The sequence below is a fragment of the Borostomias antarcticus genome (assembly GCF_949987555.1).
Source record: "Borostomias antarcticus genome assembly, chromosome: 8".
NCBI classification, from domain to species: Eukaryota; Metazoa; Chordata; class Actinopteri; order Stomiiformes; family Stomiidae; genus Borostomias; species Borostomias antarcticus.
In genome coordinates, this window is record NC_140241.1 from 22,013,360 (window position 1) to 22,032,660 (window position 19,301).

Genomic DNA, 19,301 nt, shown 5'->3' on the forward strand with positions numbered 1-19,301 from the left:
ACACACAAATGGAATTAGTCGTCTTCAGTCACCCTCCATCCTGAAGGTGGCGGTGTAATTTAGTTTTCGAAGCTAGCTGTTAGGCCAGCTAGTTACGGGGAAGAAGCTGGTTTGATCAATGCATGCACTGCAGCGGTCTGTTTTTAGCATAGCCACTCCATGGGTCTGAGAGACCTTCAAACATTCTGCCCTAAAATCTCAAGTATGTAGTTATTCTTGTCTTTTACCATTATTATGTATCCACGGTTTTACTGTCCATCGGAGCTTGTATTACGTAGCAATACCGTTATTAGACAGATAACGTTGACGTAGCTCACGATTCACTTGATTGCTGTGATTGTTCTCATTGATTAGCTGAAAGCTATAGACTTTCCGCTAACGTTATAACGTTAAGCAATAATATGTCAAATAGATCAAATACATGAACTGTTGCAATCTACACCTTTTGTCCCCTGTCAGAATTCTCATCATCAAACGAACATGGTTAGTGTTGAACCACCTGACAAGCACCAGCGTCATCAGCGTTTCTCGGACAAGAGTGACAAATGAGGAATTATGCCTCGACTGAACAAAACGCTGGTCCTTGCCCTTCTGATAGCAACCAGCACTGTATTTCTTCTCTTCCAGTTATATTATTACAGGCAATATGTGTCTAAGGTGAGTTGACATAGCTTATATATAGGCCTAAACACAGATAAAACTATTCAATTATGACGTTAATTCTTATGAGAGCATACAGCATGCTTGTATTCACCAGGCATTCAGTCTGGACATGAAGACATTCGTATTGCATAAAACAGATGCCTATTTCAGTCTTTTACAGGGAGAGCCTTCCTCTCCCAGCAAAATCAGAGCAATTTATGTACCTCACTTTCCTCTGTCTGTCTAGAGTGGGCCACATATCCTCGGTCGGAGTAGTCATCGATCAGCCATCGATGCCCAATGGGTAAGCATTACCAGAGGATTATTTTCCAATCCTTCTCTACAAATTGAGTTAAAATCAATTTGGTCCCCACAGTATGCATCAACATCTATAGTCGAATGTCAGACATGTCGGGCTGCACCTGTCGCAACGACATCATCGTGCCTTGACAATCGGCCGACCTCTGGCGCGATCGCCTCCGTCCTAACGATTACGCTCTGATTCTCCCGTCGCCGTGCGGTGTGTGGCGCGGCCACGCGGAGCGCAGCAGGCGGTGAAGAAGTTCCTTGGCCTGGTGCACCGGTACGACATGCCCGTGTTCCTGGCCGACACGGCCAGCCTGACCCTCCTCTCCCAAGACTCCATGCTGCTGAAGGACAGTCTGGTCAGGGAGCCCCACTGCACCTTCCTCTGTACGGGACGAGAGTTCACCGCCTTCGCCTTACTGAGCAACCTCTGGAAGTATGACGTAAGTATGTGTCTGTTTGTACAGCGTCGACTCAAAATGGCTGCTCTGCTTTTTTACATTTACATTACATTAGTCATTTAGCAGACGCTTTTATCCAAAGCGACTAACAATAATTACGTTTAACGTAGGAAAAGCCAATGTACTACTACTTGCCAGAACTCACAAGTGCATCTCCTTTCTAAAACAAGTGACTAAGAGCATAATCTAGTGCTGAAGGCAAAGTGCAAGAAGAGCAATCTAAAACACAATAGGTGCTTAAGAGGGAGGATTGTCTTTTCTGCTAATTGGAGTGGACGCTGCTAAACGGTCGTTGCAATGACAGATTAAAAGATCGAATCCTAATCTGTGTTCCTGTGTCCCGAGCAGGCGGGTTTGGTGGCGGCGGCGGAGGAGCGAGGCTTCGATGTGCTGGAGGTGCGAGGGAAGGACCCCCGCCTGGTCAGCATGGACGACCTTTCGGGAAACGAGGTCCCCCTCCACTTCCTGTTCCGCCTCCAGGGTCACGTGATCCAGGTGGTTGTCCTGTACGAGCGCAGCGGCAACTACCTGTGGCACGGCCTGCTGCGACTCAAGTCCGGCGCGGACAAGACGTTCGCCCCCTTCAGGAAGCTGGACTACGGCCGCCACGCCGGAGCCTATGACCGGTAGATGGCCAGTTGCAAGATACAAAAACAGATAACTTAAAAAAGTCTGTTGTCAGTTATCGTTTCTGAGGAAACGTCCCTGTCTGTCTTTTAGACCAGAGCTGGTGTTGACGGCCCTGGATGCGCTTGATGTCCGAATTCCACGGAACATCTCGCGTTTCCTGAAGGAACGCTCCCAGGCCCACTTCCTGGAGTGCAGATACAGGGAGGCGCGGGCCTTCTTTCAGGTTGACGTCTTACTTCTCGACCGGTCTCTCTGTCTCCCTATGTCTCTTTCTCTCTCGGTCTCTCTTTCTCTTCCCCACTCTTTCTGACCTACTCGCTATCTCACCCGCTTTCTCTCTCTCCCTAACTCTCTCTCTCTCTCTCAGGGTTTTTCCTGCATAGAGGATTTTTTGGCGCCCCCCAAAGAGATTTTAGCTAGAGCCAAAGGAAAATCACCAGTGGCAAAATGCTAAAAATTTTGAATAAAAATAGCAATTCAAATCCTCTCTAGTAATCAAGATAATGAATAGACAGGTTATCAGTATCTTAAACATTTTGTCTTCATATCCGTTTTGTGTCATGTCAGGAGATTTCCCACGATTGTGAAAAGTCAGCTCAGTCAGAACGACAGTGAAGAATATAGGCCTATATATGCCGGTAGGCTACTCGGCATAAAACAGGTTTCCCCAAAAATGTGTGCGCATCACCCCCCAAAGACCCATTCTGAGCCAGGAAAACCCCTGCTCTCTCTCCCTCTCGATGCCAATGTCTAACAGCTGCTGTCTTCTCTTTGACCAGCTGTACCCGGACGATACCTCTCCAGAGGCCATGGACTTCAGAATGAAGGCCAAGAGTCTCCTGCACCTGGCTGCCAGGACACTCACGGCATTGGGCGTTCCCTTCTGGCTGAGCAGCGGCACCTGCCTGGGTCAGAGAAACCTAGGGTTGCAAATTTCAAGGAATTTCATTAATCGATAACAGTTAACCTTAACGAACAATAGTCGATTAATTGATAAGAAATTCCCGTGCTGGACTGCGCTTTGCTCGCTTCATTTTTGTGTCGTCTTTCCGCGTGTCGTTGAAATTTCCCGGCATTCCAATTTAGCCTTCACTACATGGCGTGGCGCCCTCATGTGCAGTCAGACATTAAATCATGATTACATTTCACGCAACTCCTGTTGATAACGTTGAAAAAAACAAGCAATTAATCGAGTAACCAAATCTTACTTGAGTAAATTCTTATCGATAATCGATTAACTGTTAACATCCCTAGTCTGCATCCACACGAACAGAACGGAGATACCAGCGACTAGAATCATATCTGAGAGCTATATGTCGAACGATGCCTCTCCACAACATCTATCAAAAGACAGATTAGGGATATAGACGGAGAAAGCAACATTCACACACCTTTTAGATTACAAGGATTAGAATGAACGGTAGTATTTAGTGTTCAGGTACCTCTCACCTAGGTTGAAAGGAATCTCCACACCCATCGAGTCATTTCCTAAGCTTCAGTCTCCATAGCATATGCTCTGACTCACTTGCTCGAAATAAGCCAGTTGACTCGAGTGTGCTGAGCTTCGTTTGAACCCAATCTTTTCATCTCATGCACCTCATCAATGGGTTGGTGTTCAGCAGAACTTCTCTCTCTATCGGTACCTGTTACTGCCACTAGGACCCGGGGACTATCTGGTTTATCCACCTTCTGTACCACCGTGGCCTCAAACGCAGTGTTGGAAAATGGTCATTTCGGGCTTATGGATGCATATAACAAATGTGTTTTCTGCCCCCTTCAGGCTGGTTTCGGCAGTGCAGTATTATTCCTCACAGTAAAGATGTGGACCTAGGCATCCGGATCAAAGACTACAGACATGATATCACCTCTGCTTTTCAGAAGGCTGGGCTTCCATTAAAGCATAAGTTTGGAAAGGTAAAACAAAGTCCTATCAGCCCTTATTGACTGGCAAGGAGTGATGAATTTAACTGGATTGTATATTTCCGATGCTCTCTCTTTCTCTCCATCTCTCACTCAATCTCTCATTATCTCATCCTTCTACTCCTTTCCTCAACCCATCTCCTCTCGTGTCCTCCTCTTCATTTCACAGGTTGAGGACAGTCTGGAACTCTCCTTCCAGGGTCTGGATGTTAAACTGGACATCTTCTTTTTCTACGAGGAACGAGACATCCTGTGGAATGGTGGCACTCAAGCAAAGAGCGGGAAAAAGTTCAAGTAATTCACTCACCCCTTCATCCGAGATTTCTAACTTGAGATGTTTCAAGGCTTTGAGATGGTTTTGATAATGGCAGCTTTCATATTAGATTATATTCTAATCTAATATATATATATATATATATATATATATATAGTAATAGATACTAGGTATTGAACAGTTGTAGATGATGACATCATGGGCTGACACCATTTTCTACATGTAGCAATTTTGTACATTTTGTATTTTCGTGCAGACTATTGTGTTGATATTTGTTCAGTATGTGTTGGAGGCAGGGCCTTGAAAAATACATCTGTGTCTTAAACGGACACGTGTATAAATAAATTAAATGTAAATGATAACACAGCACCCCTCCCGCTTGCCAGGTACGTGTTCCCCAAGTTCAGCCTCTGTTGGACAGAGCTTATGGAGCTGAAGGTCCAGGTCCCCTGTGAGACTCTGGACTATGTAACAGCGAACTACGGGCCCGACTGGAACACACCAGTCAAGACGTGGGACTGGAAGACATCTCCGTCCAACGTGCAGGACAACGGGGTGTGGCCTGTGAGAGAGTGGGATGATGTCATCCAGGTGTACTGAGCGACACCGTACCTGGTTCCAAATACTATTTGAAATCCTCTGAATACTTTAAAATCCTTGCGTAAGCATTTGATTGGGTCTTCCTGGAGTGTACGGTAGGCGGGGGGTTGAAATCTTTGGTCCAATGTTCTAAACAATAAACCATAGATAAATTATTCAAATTATTTCAGATAGTATGGACCCGGGTGTAAGTGACACACCACAGGATTTCACTGAAAGACTACTGCACTGGAGATGACACTGAATTACACTACAAGACTTCAAAGACTATACTAGATTATGGTTAGGTTGTACAGACCAGATCAGACCACCTGGACATAAACATAGATTGGAACTACAGACAGATACATAGTATCAACTACTAATACTATGTACTATGTGTCAACAGTCTGTCAAGTTGCAGATCACCGAGGTGTTGAGCACCATGCTTGAGAGGGACATGCTCACACATTGTGTTGCATATTTATTTGGCGTGGCGTGTCTCTCTCTCCCGACCTTTGGACTAGCCCTCACTTGAAATGTTCAGATGCCAGGAATGCCATGTGACAGACCCCCGAATTCCCTCCTCAGGCATTCATACTTCCGGAAGAGCATTAGGGCCAACAACTGAGTTTATTATTATTTTTAAGCTTCTGAGTTTAAAGTCAGAATTTCTGACTTTAAAGTCAGAATTTCTGAGAAAAAAAGTTTTCTTTAAACTCAGAAGCTTAAAAAAAAACAAAAAAACTCTGCTGTTGGCCCTAATGTACGGAAGAGCCCTAATGTACTGCCAACAGCAGTTTTTTTTTTAAGCTTCTGAGTTTAAAGTCAGAAATTCTGACATTTTTTCTCAGAAGTTATTTCTGACTTTTTTTCTCAGAAATTCTGACTTTAATCTCAGAAATTCTGACTTTAATCTCAGAATCTTAAAAAAATTTATAAACTCAGTTGTTGGCCCTAATGCTCTTCCGTAGGCTACTAATGCTCTTCCGTACATACTGTATCTAAAATGCTCTGCTACCAGAACTGTGACATGAAATCTTATAACCATTGACATTGAAGCCACCACACGCATTGTTCTAAAAGGATTCACAGCAATGGAGGTTAATTTGATAGTTATTCCCAAGTACTCATTCAAACCAAGTTGGCAATTGTCTTCATTTCTTTCAGTTGTGATTTACGATTAAAATGAACAGAAAAACGCAACATTCATTTCAGACTTGTCAAAAGTTTTTAAATGATAAATTCATAATATTTTTGAAGGATGACCACTTGGATAGGATAAATAAAAATGCAGGGAACAATTTCCACTGGCGATCACTGAAGACGTGTGTGTGTTGTGTGTGCTGTGTCGCCCCTCGCTCATGTGTGTTGTGTGGCCAATAAAGACCCTCGAGGTCATGTTTTTAAGGCAGAACCAGAGGTTATGTAATCCTAAAATCTCGGTACCTAGGGGAGCCTGGTGACGCGAGAATAAGTTCTCGACCACTCTGCTAGCAATATTTGGACATGTGACCGCTGTCTTTGTAGTGGGTGCAGCTCACTTGTTGCTTTCCTCGTTTCCTCACCATGTTGGCTGGACAGGCAGCGCCTCTGCTGGGGCTGCTGCTGCTCCTACTCTGCTCCCCTCTCGGTGTGTCGGGAGGAAAGATCCTGGTCTGGCCTGGAGAACACAGCCACTGGCTCAACCTGAAGAACATCGTGGAGGAGTTGTCTCAGAGGGGACACTTGATCACGGTCATCACCCACTCGGCCTCCCCCTCCGTAGCGGACGACACCACTGCCAACTGCCGCTTCGAGGTTCTGCAGGTTCCCTTCAGCAGAGAGCGCTTTATTGAAGCCTTTGAGGAGTTCATTAGGTACTGGACTTATGACATGGCAAATGACCTGATTCAGATATTCCTGAAGATGAAGGCCATCGTCGATGCAGTCTTTTAACTCGGTGTTATATGCCGAGTTTTGTTCTCTAATACAGATCTGATGGAGAGACTGAGGAGAGAGCAGTATGACGTGATTCTGAGTGATCCCGTGTCCATGGGTTACGAACTCCTAGCAGAAAAGCTGGATGTACCTCTAGTTCTCATGTTACGATTCTCCGTGGCCAACGTCTTTCAAAGATTTTGTGGACAACAGCCTGCACCTCCATCATATGTTCTAGCTATGACTATAGGATAGTCTACACTGATCAGATGGACTTCACACAGAGGCTGAAGAACACTCTCTTCTATCTGGTTCAAGATATGATGTTCTATTTTTATTCAATGACAACATATGATCTGCTGTATATTTCTGATGCATCTTCTTCTTGTGAAACAAAACTTCAAGGAGGCCAAAAACGTTGAATCATCAATTTATTGAGCACGCCTCACAGGTCAAATCTTCGGCAATACTAAAGTTCTTTTACGAGGTGGCGAGCTTATATCTTGGCTTCAGGCCAAGTATCACATGACAAACAAATTTGCATACAAGGGATGTACATTAACACAGATCTGGTCAACTAGTCTTGTAATTGGTCAACAGGTCACTGAGCTCTGCCCCCCTCCGGACATGGGGGCCATTTTGGGTTCTTCCTGTGTGCTCCTAAGATCACGTTTCAGCTGTAGACTCCTGAGGTGTTATCTTTATTGACCCAGAGGACAAAGGAATGTTTACTCAGGACAGGGCATCTGTTGTAATCTACATGTTAAGCTGCTTATAATAACAGAGTTCTACCTAAAGTGAAGTTTATTCATTATTCTTAGTAAATTGATTACTACATGAGGGTAATACAAATGTATTGATGTAATACAGTATAAAAATATACTACAGATCCCTTCTTCACAGAGGTTATGGGTAAATATCCTTGTGAATTGATAGGGGAGAGTGGGGTCAAGTGTAACACTTTTTACTCTTTTCCAGATTACTTTGAGACTAATTCAACTAGATTAGTCATGTTTTGCTATATTATAGTTACACATGTATATTAATTTGTCATATCATGTAAAAGTCCCCATAAATTACATAAAGAGTACAATATTGATTGATTTTTAAGAAGTCAGATGCTACAGTAGGGTGGGGTCAACTGTAACACATTACAAAACAACCACAAATAAGATCATTAAAACATTGTATTAAGTTAACATCATCATTAAACATCGTTCATAGCTTAAATAATAATTTATTAGCCTCTTTAACATAGACAAACATTTAAAATGTGAAATGTAAACATGGAATTAAGCCGAACACCAAATCAAACATATACATTTGTTATTACACTGTTATTACACATTTCTGAGGTGATTTTTAGCCTAGCTACTCCATACAGTCTAAATTACCATTTACTAAAACATTGATAATGTATGGTTCATTAAAAATAAGGGCATAGGCTGAAAGCTGTGAATAGTTGAAAGCCTGTTACACTTGACCCCACGGCTGTCAGCCTTGTGCTAGCAGGAGTTAGCAATAAATATCGCTAATAGTCATATTGGCTGTTAGCTATCAAAATTATATGACCTTAGGTTAATGGGAATAAAAACTCAGGGCAGTAGTTAAAAAATACAGACATTTAAAAACTTTCTTACCTCAAAAACAGACATTTTGTCATAAAATCTGAAGATCGTCAAAAAATGAGCTGATTTATTTAAGGCAGGCAGAGGACTTAACTGAGCATGTGCAGAGTGAGTTACATAACAATAGCTTGTTTCTGACTGGGTGAAATTGAGGTGTTACATTTGACCCCGTGTTACACTTGACCCCACTCTCCCCTACTATAAGTTTGACCTCTCATCATTGAATGACCTCTCATCATCCTTTGACTTCTCATCATTGAATGTTTTCTTAATCAGAGTATTTCATTGCAAGTAACGAGGCAGGTGTTTTTATACTGTCCATATAGACTAGAGGAAAGCCTTGATTGTTGTGAGATGTCGCTGCATAGCTTGAACATGTTCTTTACGCAATGTAGTTATTTGACATAACTATAGTGCTTTGAGAGGACATGTCTCAGGCGGGTCTTCCCATTACTGAGGCATGAAGCTATATTCGCCACCTCCTTCACAGCAAAGCCCCACCTAGGGCCTAGTGACAGCATCAATATATGGCCATCAAATACCAGTTGTCAACATGCTGATCCTATAATGTCTACCATCAGGGTGTTGGACTTATAGCCTACAAGTCTCAGGCATGCTAATCACACACATGGTTTCAACCCACCTTCCCTACTGCTCTTATAGGCATATTTGTAAGCTATGTTGTTGCACTTCGTGTAACCTGGGTTGGGTATGCAGTTAGTGTAGTTGCTCAATCTCTGTGAACTTCTCACTGACCTGTAGTAGACGGGCGCTTTCAGACCAGATATCCTCCATACTTTTCCCGCGCGGGGGAAATCCCATAGAACTCTATTCCCTAGTAGTTGCACGAGAAAGAAAATAACTCATTAACTCAATCTTCTCACTGACCTGTAGTAGACTTTGACTGTGCAGATAACAGACCCTCTTTTAGCCTACTGTTTATGGGAAATTGTGAAAATCTAAACCTGTGGGTATATAACCGAGCATGTAGCCTATAGCCTATGCTCCGCCTGCCTCAAACTGTCCCCAAACTCTCCTTTCACTCCTCTGAGAATGATTTCTCTTAAGCTTTTGTTTTGTGTCCCCCTCGTCCTGCTGTGTGGGGGTCACGGAACCTATGGCGGCAGCGTGCTGGTCTTCCCGGGGGACTACAGCCACTGGATCAACATGCGTGTCGTGCTGGAGGAGCTCGTGGATCGGAACCACTCCGTCACGGTGCTGGTGAGCTCATCCTCGCCTTCCATCCAGTACACCAAGAAAGAACGATTCAACTTCGAAGTTTTCGACGTGCCTCACAGCAAAAAGGAAATGCGTGCCCTTATAGAGGACTTCACAGAGTATTGGATGTATGAGGCTCAGAATGCCTCCATGCTGGAGGTAGGACTCAAAATCAAAGAGATTATGGGGAAATCAACGAAGATGCAGTTTGAGATATGCGACTCCATGCTACGAAACGAGGTCCTTATTGATACTCTGAGGAAGTATAAATTTGATGTACTTTTTGCTGATCCAGTGATGCCTTGCAGTGACCTGATGGCAGAAGCTCTTGACCTACCGTACATTATTTCCTTGAGGTTTAGTTTTGGCTACACAGCGGAGCGGTACTGTGGTCAGATGCCAGCGCCTCCCTCTTTCGTCCCTATGCCCCCGTCAATGTACACGGATCAAATGAGCTTTTCTGAGAGACTGATCAATGTTCTAGCACTAATATTTCACTCTACGTTATTCAAACTTCATAGCTTTTTTAACATGGACAGTTACTACAGTGAAATACGAGGTAAGTTGATAACAATGTTCCAAAAAGGATCATTATCTGGATCGGTTATTTTCTTTTCATTATTTTTGTTTGGTTTTATTTTTTCATTGATTCATTCTAGAAATCATGTGTTTCTTTTATTACAGCTCCGTTCAAGATAAGATACAATCTGCTCTGCTCTGTCCTTTCCTATAGAGGGCCTCAGTGTTGTTCGAACAGTCCAGTTTGTTGTTCAAGTGCACTCCCAGGAACTTGTATAAAGGCCGTTTCAGACGGGGAGCGATATTCCGCCTGCGTTCTCGCTCGGATCAGCGGGAGACGCACGCGTCCTGCGCGCAGCGGGGAAAGCTAATTCAGAGCTCTTGTAGCGGGCGGGCGTGTGCACGAAACGAGCACGCGCGCGACAATTTCACGGGGTCGCGCCCGCTTGCCGCTCCGCCCCAGATTGTCCGCGGCTCCCAAATTGTCCGCTCGCCTCTCTCATTGAAAATGAATTACAATGCGCGGATATCGCTCCTCGTCTGAAACGGCCTTAAGTCCGCCACCTCAAGGCAACACAGTTTCAATTTCTCCCCTTCTTGTCTAACAGATCGAGTACTGCATATGCCTGTGCACTACCTCATTTCAGATTGTAGATTCACTCGGTCTACTCTTCAGTACCCCCCCCCCCCCCTCCCGGTCCCAAAACACACACATAGGCCTACACTTTTTTGCACTAGCACATATCCTACGTGCTCAGGAACGAGAAGCCAGTGGAGATGTGCTATTTAAGTGCAGAAAAGTTTTTATTTTTATTTATATATACGTATATATATAAAAGGTACTGCAAGTGAAGCCACCCTAGAGAAAAGGCTTTCATCGTTTGAAAAGTAACAATATAATAGTATCTGTAGATACTGAAGTGTAGTAGACTGAGTGACAAAAGGCAATGGCGCAATTAATGATATAGCCCCGACTACCGCCCTCAACCAGATCTAGTCCCCTGTGTGCCGTTATTTATTTGTTCCGTTTCTCAATAATTCTGTTCCTTCACATTTATCAGGAAGACCAACAGCATTCTGCGAGATGATTGGGAAGGCAGACATTTGGTTGATCCGAACCTATTGGGACTTTGAGTATCCTCGCCCTTTCCTCCCAAACTTTAAGTTTGTCGGAGGCCTTCACTGCAAACCTGCAAAGCCTCTCCCTGCTGTAAGACGTCCACTGTTGATCATGTCTACAAAACAGTGTAATAGTCAGTCATAATAACTATTGAATCACAATAAATGTGTCTTCTATTGGCTTGTTTTCTATTGTTTTTCTGAGTAGAAATCGTACGAATGAGATGCTGATGGGTGTGGTTTCAGGAAATGGAGGAATTTGTGCAGAGTTCTGGAGATGATGGCATAGTAGTGTTTTCGTTGGGCTCCATGATCAAGAATCTAACCAAGGAGAGAGCAAATACTATCGCCACTGCCTTAGGACAAATACCACAGAAGGTAAGTGGATGTCTTTTCCACAGCAGCTTAACTACTGCAATGTTATTATTTAGCACTAGATTGTCTCAGATTATTAACTGTACCATCCTGTTATCTGAAAAAAGGTGCTGTGGAGATACAGTGGAGAGAAACCAGAGACCCTTGCCCCCAACACAAGAGTATATGACTGGATACCACAAAATGACTTACTCGGTAAAAATACATAAATTAATGAATACTTATAATGTTATAAACATGTCCCTCGAGTTATTCTAATAACTCTGTGTTGTGTTGTTCAGGCCATCCAAAGACCAAAGCCTTTATTACTCATGGTGGGACTAATGGACTTTACGAAGCCATTTACCATGGCGTCCCAATGGTGGGCATCCCTCTGTTTGGTGACCAGCCTGACAACATAATGCACATGAAATTCAAGGGAGCTGCGGTTATGATGGACTTCAACAAGATGCAGTCTAAAGACTTGGTGGAGGGCCTCAATGCTGTCATTTATGACCCATCGTAAGTGATTAGATGAAGCATTAGGGTGTATGTCTGGGAAAACCATATCTCCTAGAGATCGATGAAATATACGTATTCTATTGGTTACTTACTACAGGGAGTTCATATCAACACGTTCTTTTCACCAGGTACAAAGAACACATAATGAAGCTGTCAAGAATCCATCATGACCAACCAATGACACCCCTGGAAACAGCTGCGTTTTGGATAGAATTTGTGATGCGTAACAAGGGTGCCAAACATCTCAGGGTGCAAGCTCATCACTTATCCTGGTACCAGTATCACTGCTTAGATGTGGCGGCCGCCTTGCTTGCTGTGGTGGTACTCATCCTTGTAATGTTCCTAAAAACATGCAGTTTCTGCTTTCGCAAATGCTGCAGGAAGAGCACGCCAAGAGAAAAGACAGAGTGACACACGCTTCTGTAATTATGTACAGGTATGCTGACATATGGGAAACATAACATGAGCACATGCACAACGTTTTAGGTGCCAGTGGGATTTTAAACAAATCCACCGCAAAAACAAACAACACAAATAAGTGATGTTCAGGTGGTTTTCAGTCATTAGATTCAATTTTCATCTCATTTCTTTATCATAGTCACCTTGAGTTGATTAGTGAGTTGGTCAGACACGTCGTTAGTAGAGATTTATATTGGAGGGCTAGAATGCTATAATCTGACATATTAATCATTGTAAATATGGTCACTCGGGTGGCATGTAAAGGAGCGGGGTGATTTGTGCCGGGGGGAGGGGGGGGGGGGTTCGCCATCCCTTGTTTCTAGAAAACCATAGGAGAAATCACTGACTACTGACGTGTATGACGCCTTTAGCTGTTTAATTAAAATCTTAGTTCTTTGTTCAGTAGTTGAAGTCAAATCAATAAGACACTGGTAACACTTGGATCCGATGCAACAGGCTTTATTGCATGTTCAGCAGTAACAGACAATAAGACCGGTGGGCTCTCGAGAGATGACACACAGACTGACTTGTGACAGCGTCTTATATACCTTCTCTGGGTTATCCCCGCCCTTCTAGCTTGACCACAACCCATTTTTTAAAACACACCCCTAATTTGGCACGATTATAATAGTGTATTAACATATACATTGCAAGTGCTTCCCCCTAGTGGTAAGAGTTCCCAGACAATACTTTAATGTTGTATTGAAACTGTATTGTAAGTGCTTCCCCCTGGTGGTGGGTGAGCTGATTCACAGTTTTAATTCACCATTAACTTCGTCTCTGACTTATGCCAATTTTTAAAAAACATTTATTTGTACATTCATTCTTGAATCAATGTTATCTGATGAACAGTCTCGTTTATGTGAGAACACCTGCTTTCCCACGCTATGTTGTTTTAATGTTTCTTGCCTGAATCAATGTTATCTGATGAACAGTCTCGTTTATGTGAGAACACCTGCTTTCCCACGCTATGTTGTTTTAATGTTTCTTGCCTGAATCAATGTTATCTGATTTCAATGTTTCAAATTCTCGTTTCCACGTTTCTTTTTCTCGTTCTGTGAGACCACCTGGTGTCTCACATGATTCTCCTCGTGACTCCCCCTCCCTCATGAAAACTCTCCTGATACTATTCTGCTGCTCTGGCTTGAACTCTCTTATTCAATAGACATGTATAATATCATCTTGATTAGAACAAAGGGTTGGGTCTAATTAGGGCCTAATCAAATTAATACACGACACTACCCATTTTCTTAGCATTATCCAAGTGATTTTTTTGTTCTAGGTTTTGTGATTATTGTGTATGAACAATTACAGACAAGTTTGAAAAAATCTCACACGTGTTAGTGCTTTAGGAAGCTACAATTTAAGGCTTAGTCTGGGAAGTTCCTAACCCTGAGTCAAGCTCTTTTGTAGTGTTTACTTTTGGCTATGCCTTGTTGTAGAAAATTGGTTCTTTGAAGTTGTAACATTTGTCTTTAAATAAAACCTTTAAGAAGTCATTTGGAATTGAATGGCCTTGCTTCAATATAGCATATGAGGTGAAAATGTTCCGTTTTACTTCAACATAATCAACGGCACAATTTACCCCCACTTATCCTCCCCCATGGCACAATTTACCCCTCACTGAGGGCAAGTCCATTGGAAAGTCCATTTTTTGAAAACTGTTAATTTTAGATCCAAAGTGATTATTCCCAGGAATACATCCTGGAATATATGCATATTTTAGTTGAAGACATTACTGTCATGCCCTCACAATTAAATACACTTCAAGTAAAAACACACACAACTCACCCTGCTCTCCCCTAGCTCGGAAGGTAGAGTGGCCGGCTGGGGATCGTAAGGTCCCCAGTGTGATCCCAGCTCCCGACAGTGTGCCCAAGTCTCCTTAGATAGACAGATAGATACTTTATTGAGTTCCCTAGGGGGCAATCTGGCGTTTCAGCAGTTGAAATTACAGCAGGGTGGAAAGAAAATGACACTATAAAGAGTAACGAAAAAGGCACTAGATTAGAGATACAGTAGTAGCATAAACAGAAATAACAGGCACTATATACATCCAGTAACTGTACAGTATAGAATAGAATAACATATATGTACCTACTACCTACATACATTCAGTCTGTATAAATATAAGTATATGATATTGTCTATGATAAGTCTAGGAGTACACATACAGTACAGTACTGTGTAAAAGTCTTAGGCAGCCACCAAAGAAAATCATGTTTAAAGCTGATTATCTGGCCAGTAAGTGTTTATTTGCTTGTAAAAAACAAAACAAAAAAAACACTACACTGTATATAAAACATTGGAATAAACACAAATTAACATTTTTAAAGTAATACAAATATCTTAAGAATAAAATTCAACAGTAGCTGTCCATGGTGTAGGTTGGCAGTCTGAAGAGAATCTGAGGCACTATGTGAATAAAAAAACAATCCTTTATTGAATCATGGACCAAAATATGAATTTCTTGTTTTTAAAATAAGTTGGTATTTTGTGTGGCCTCCTTTAGATCACAGAATGTGCTTACACTGCTGTCATTTTAGTAGTCCATGGTAAATGCTTCCCAAGCTACTTGCAGGATTATTTGTATTGGCTGTAATGTTATATAGTGTTTTTACAAGCAAATAAACACTGTCCTGATACAGTAAATAGCTTTTACTGTAACATTTTGTTAGGGGACCTACTTTTGCACAGTACTATACATACACACACACACACACACACACACACCCACACACACACATACATACATACATACATACATACATACATACATACATACAGGTATGTGGTTTATTTTCAGTGATTAGACTGACTGTTGACTGGCACAGCTTTAGGTGGTGATGGAGAAATGAGCTTAATGTATTGATGCTTTTTTGTGCGTGGCTGTAAGCCAGCGCACCTAGTATAGCGTTTGTCCGGTTATCACTCCCTCCCTCCCTCCCTCCGTTACTGCAGACAATGTCGGCCTGCATTTCTCTGTTGGCACCACAAGAGGCAGTAGTCCCAGCACACCAAAATCAAGAAGGACACCAAAATCAACCCGCCGATCTACACTGCACAAGTAGAGTAGTGGTGAGAGCATTGGACTCCCACCCTGGAGACTGGGGTTGAAGACCCGGTGGGGATGACTTTATGGGACTATACCCCAAACCTCCACAGGTTCATCCTTTCACTCCAACCTTTACCCCTTGCCTTATAGATCAGATCCTGTCCCAACCCAAACCCATATTCTAACCCCAACCCACACTAGGGACTGGAAGAAGGACACCAAAACCCACCCGCCGAAGTAGAGTAGTGGTGAGAGCATTGGACTCCCACCCAGGAGACCGGGGTTCCTGGTGGGGATGACTTTATGTCAAGTTACCTTTACCTCTGACTCACAGGGACGTCATCAACCACTGGGATCTCATGGTAAATGAGGTTAGTGCATCCCAAATCACTGTCTGAAAATGCAAACACATGCGAATATTTGCACAGCAATTGTCTAGCCTGTTTCGCCTGATCTTCAGTAAGACCTGGAAAGCACAGCTGAGCTATCTCCGGGGGCACCTCCCTGTCTCCTACAGATATACACTGCTCCCTAAGCATAACCTGCTCTTCTTGTGGGCCCACTCGCTCAAAACACACCGCAGCCCCCCCCCCAGCCACTACCTCTGCTGAATGCAGTGATGCGAGGCGTGTCTGAGGTCTCAACCTAACCTCCGTAGAACCTCCATATTGGTATTGGTATTTATCTTATTGGTATTGACCATTATCCAACCCATAAAAACAAACATATTTACCAAATACAAAAACAAACCCAAATACCTCAGCACCCCTCCATGCGCACCCCACACCCTGTCCAAGCAGAATGGTCTCAGACAGCCTACGCCGCGCTGAGGACAAACATATTCCGTCAGCCACCCACCACAATCATCAGGAATTACAATAATAAATCAAAATACAACACACACACCCTATAAATCACAACACATTACCAAGTAATAAGAATGAAAACAATATGATCAGACATAGCAAGGAAACAAAAATAGACAAACAATATAGCCTAAATACCTCTGCAAGTTGGCAACCTATCCTGGGCCAGGCTGCCGCATGGACTCCAACCCACAAAGAGGAAATGTGAAATGTTTGTTCAAAACGCGCGCCCTGTGGCCGGAAATAGGCTTGCAGCCCAGGGACCACGCCCCCCCAACCGATGCCACACCTACCCAGACTTCACCTGGCCACAATCAATGTAACTGCGTTAGCCACTCACCGCTACCATTAATGTTATGGTAGCTGCTGCTAGTTGTTGTGAGCCCATGAGCTAACTGGCCATCCAGCTCTTATTGTGCTGGATTAGCATTGGAAGCATTGGAACTGATGTGTCCAGGTGACAAGACCCATCTTCATTTATCAGACATTACCGTCCTACCAGTCCCGCACAGAAACAAGTCAGCCAACACACATAAGCCAGGCTGGACCTGGCCTGGGGCCTCATTTATCAAAGAGCGTGTAAATTCAGGTGTAAAAGAGGGCGTACGACGAAAACGCGGAAAATGCGGAATGTAGCGTACGACGAGAATATTTACACGCTTTTCGGATCTATCAAAAATGTCGTACGCCCTTTCCTCCACGGAAAATCCAACGGTGGCGGAGGAGAGAGCGTACGCGCACGCGCCCCGTGTTCCGCCCTCTCCACGCCCAAATTCAACCATATATGGTCAAAACTATGACAGCGCACAACGTGGATACCCCGGAAGGAACCGACATAATATAGCGTGGAGCATAGGACAGACAAAGACGTTTATGGAAAAACGCGGAAAGAAGAGAAACTTTTCGGAGACGGAGGTGCATGTGCTTGTTGGTGAGGTCCACGCGAGGAAAGAAAATCATCTTCGGAAGGTAAGCTATTTGTACGAGCCTACATTTGTCTGATTGCTCCTACAGTTTAGGTAGCCTACTGTACGTTTCGTGCATCCTGTATGTGGCGTAGGCTACACGGACATGCTGTATTATGTGGCTGTGAGGAAAGCAAACATTCCACACATTCTGTGGTAGGCTATGATTGATTCAGGACCAAAAACAGGGAACGATAACACAGATGACCACTTCATAATGTTAGACCACATTAAACATTTTCCCCTCTGGGAAATTAAGACTCTCATCTAAATCACCCGGTAAATCACACTTAAGCATTTATTTGGCTGCCAACAGAAAAACATATCAATTGAATATGGCTACACAATAAAATATTTAATGCATAATCAAGTTAACAGACAAACTCAAAGAAAATGACTGAAATTGTTTCTCCAGACTCTGACGTGGGGTGGGACTCAGAGGAGGGGGAGTCTGCAGTGGTCCTTGACCTGACGGTCGTGCCCCCGCCGGTTGCAGCCTCTACATCCAGTGCCACGACCTCCAGTGCCTCCACCTCCAGCGCACCGGCCTCCACCTCCAGTGCCATCTCCAGCGCCTCCGTCTCCACCGCCCACGCCTCCACCTCCGGCTGCCAGCGTCCCTGCCTCAAGGGTCCCTGAGGGCTGGGCTTCCTCTCAGACGCTGTGCTGGAGGCTCATGACCCTAGAGGCCCAGAGGGAAATGGCAGAAGGGATTGGGGCAGTTGTGGGGCAGTTGTGCAGTGTTCAGGAATTTACATCCAAACACCTTAAACCTTTGTCCTCTCACTCCTTTTGTAATTCATCACCTCCCCCAAATATTCACATAGCTGTGCTAACATACAAAATGGCTTCCAGAAGGCCATCTGTCTACAATAGAATAACCATCCTTTGTCCCCAATTGCCGCCCTTTTTCTCATGTCACATGTCTGTACTCTTGGCCACGCCTGCCATTTCATATGATGTACAATGCAGTAGCCAATCACATCCTGGAAGGACCTTACCTGTGTTTTGACTGCATATAAGCCACAGCAGAAGACCAAACGGGCACTTCGCTGACTAAACCACCCTTGTTGCGTTTTCAGGAAGTCCTTGCGCTCGTATGCTTTTCACAATAAACCAGACTTAACCTTTTGAACGAATCTTGGTAAATCATTTTGACTAGATCAGTTATTTTACTATCACAGCAGCAGTTGGTGGAGGTCACCACACTACACCACCAGAGCCAACAGGACATCCTCACTGCACTTCATTCCCTCACACATGCTGTCACGGACCTCACACTGTCACTCACTACCACACTCACGGACCTCACACAGTCACTCACTACCACACTCAAGGACCTCACAGTCACTCACTACCACACTCACGGACCTCACACATTCACTCACAAACGCACTCACTCACCTCACACAGTCACCCACCAACAGACAATAAAATGGTAGAAATGTGAACCTTACTTGTTTGTGTCTTCATAGCTGGCGCATGACCTCAGTGTGGGCCCTTTGGCCCCGCTGGTAAACCTCATGACGGGGAGGGGGCTGAGGGCTTGGGTCCTCATTTTGTGGTGGGGTCTTGACTGGTTCTCATTCTTATCAGCTTTGAATATACATCTTGGCAAACATAACAGAATGATGTACAAGGAGGGGACAGATAACTAGTGAAAGTACTATTGGTTGCTAGTAAAAAGACAATAATGAGGGCTTGGTATAAGGTGGAACCCCCAACCAAGGAGCAGTGGTGGGTGTTGTGGAGGAGATTTATGAGATTTATTTATGCATTGAGGATGCAGGAAGGAAAGTTTGAAGGGAGATGGGAAAAATGGATGGATTATAGAAGGAAGTGTGATGATACCACTAATATTAAA

General features: G+C 43.7%; 2 protein-coding genes across 4 annotated transcripts; both read left to right on the top strand.

The window, feature by feature from the left end:
• Positions 1-139: 139 nt before the first annotated feature.
• On the top strand, positions 140-5,428 carry fktn (fukutin). 2 transcript variants are annotated; one of them, XM_084442745.1, is made up of 10 exons: positions 140-202; positions 460-657; positions 890-946; positions 1,191-1,391; positions 1,758-2,035; positions 2,130-2,262; positions 2,819-2,948; positions 3,820-3,953; positions 4,129-4,253; positions 4,620-5,428. In XM_084442745.1, exons 2-10 carry the CDS (start codon positions 556-558, stop codon positions 4,831-4,833), a joined length of 1,374 nt encoding a protein of 457 aa, XP_084298871.1. In that variant the 5' UTR covers positions 140-202; positions 460-555; the 3' UTR covers positions 4,834-5,428. The 2 variants fall into 2 exon arrangements, with proteins under 2 accessions (XP_084298871.1, XP_084298872.1); XM_084442746.1 differs by having other exon boundaries at positions 1,194-1,391.
• A 3,623-nt stretch (positions 5,429-9,051) lies between these two features.
• ugt2a5 (UDP glucuronosyltransferase 2 family, polypeptide A5) lies at positions 9,052-12,824 on the top strand. Of its 2 annotated transcripts, none has more exons than XM_084441787.1 (6): positions 9,052-10,137; positions 11,159-11,307; positions 11,463-11,594; positions 11,699-11,786; positions 11,873-12,092; positions 12,221-12,824. In XM_084441787.1, exons 1-6 carry the CDS (start codon positions 9,414-9,416, stop codon positions 12,501-12,503), a joined length of 1,596 nt encoding a protein of 531 aa, XP_084297913.1. In that variant the 5' UTR covers positions 9,052-9,413; the 3' UTR covers positions 12,504-12,824. The 2 variants fall into 2 exon arrangements, with proteins under 2 accessions (XP_084297913.1, XP_084297914.1); XM_084441788.1 differs by having other exon boundaries at positions 9,520-9,581; positions 12,221-12,822.
• The last annotated feature ends 6,477 nt before the right edge of the window (positions 12,825-19,301 follow it).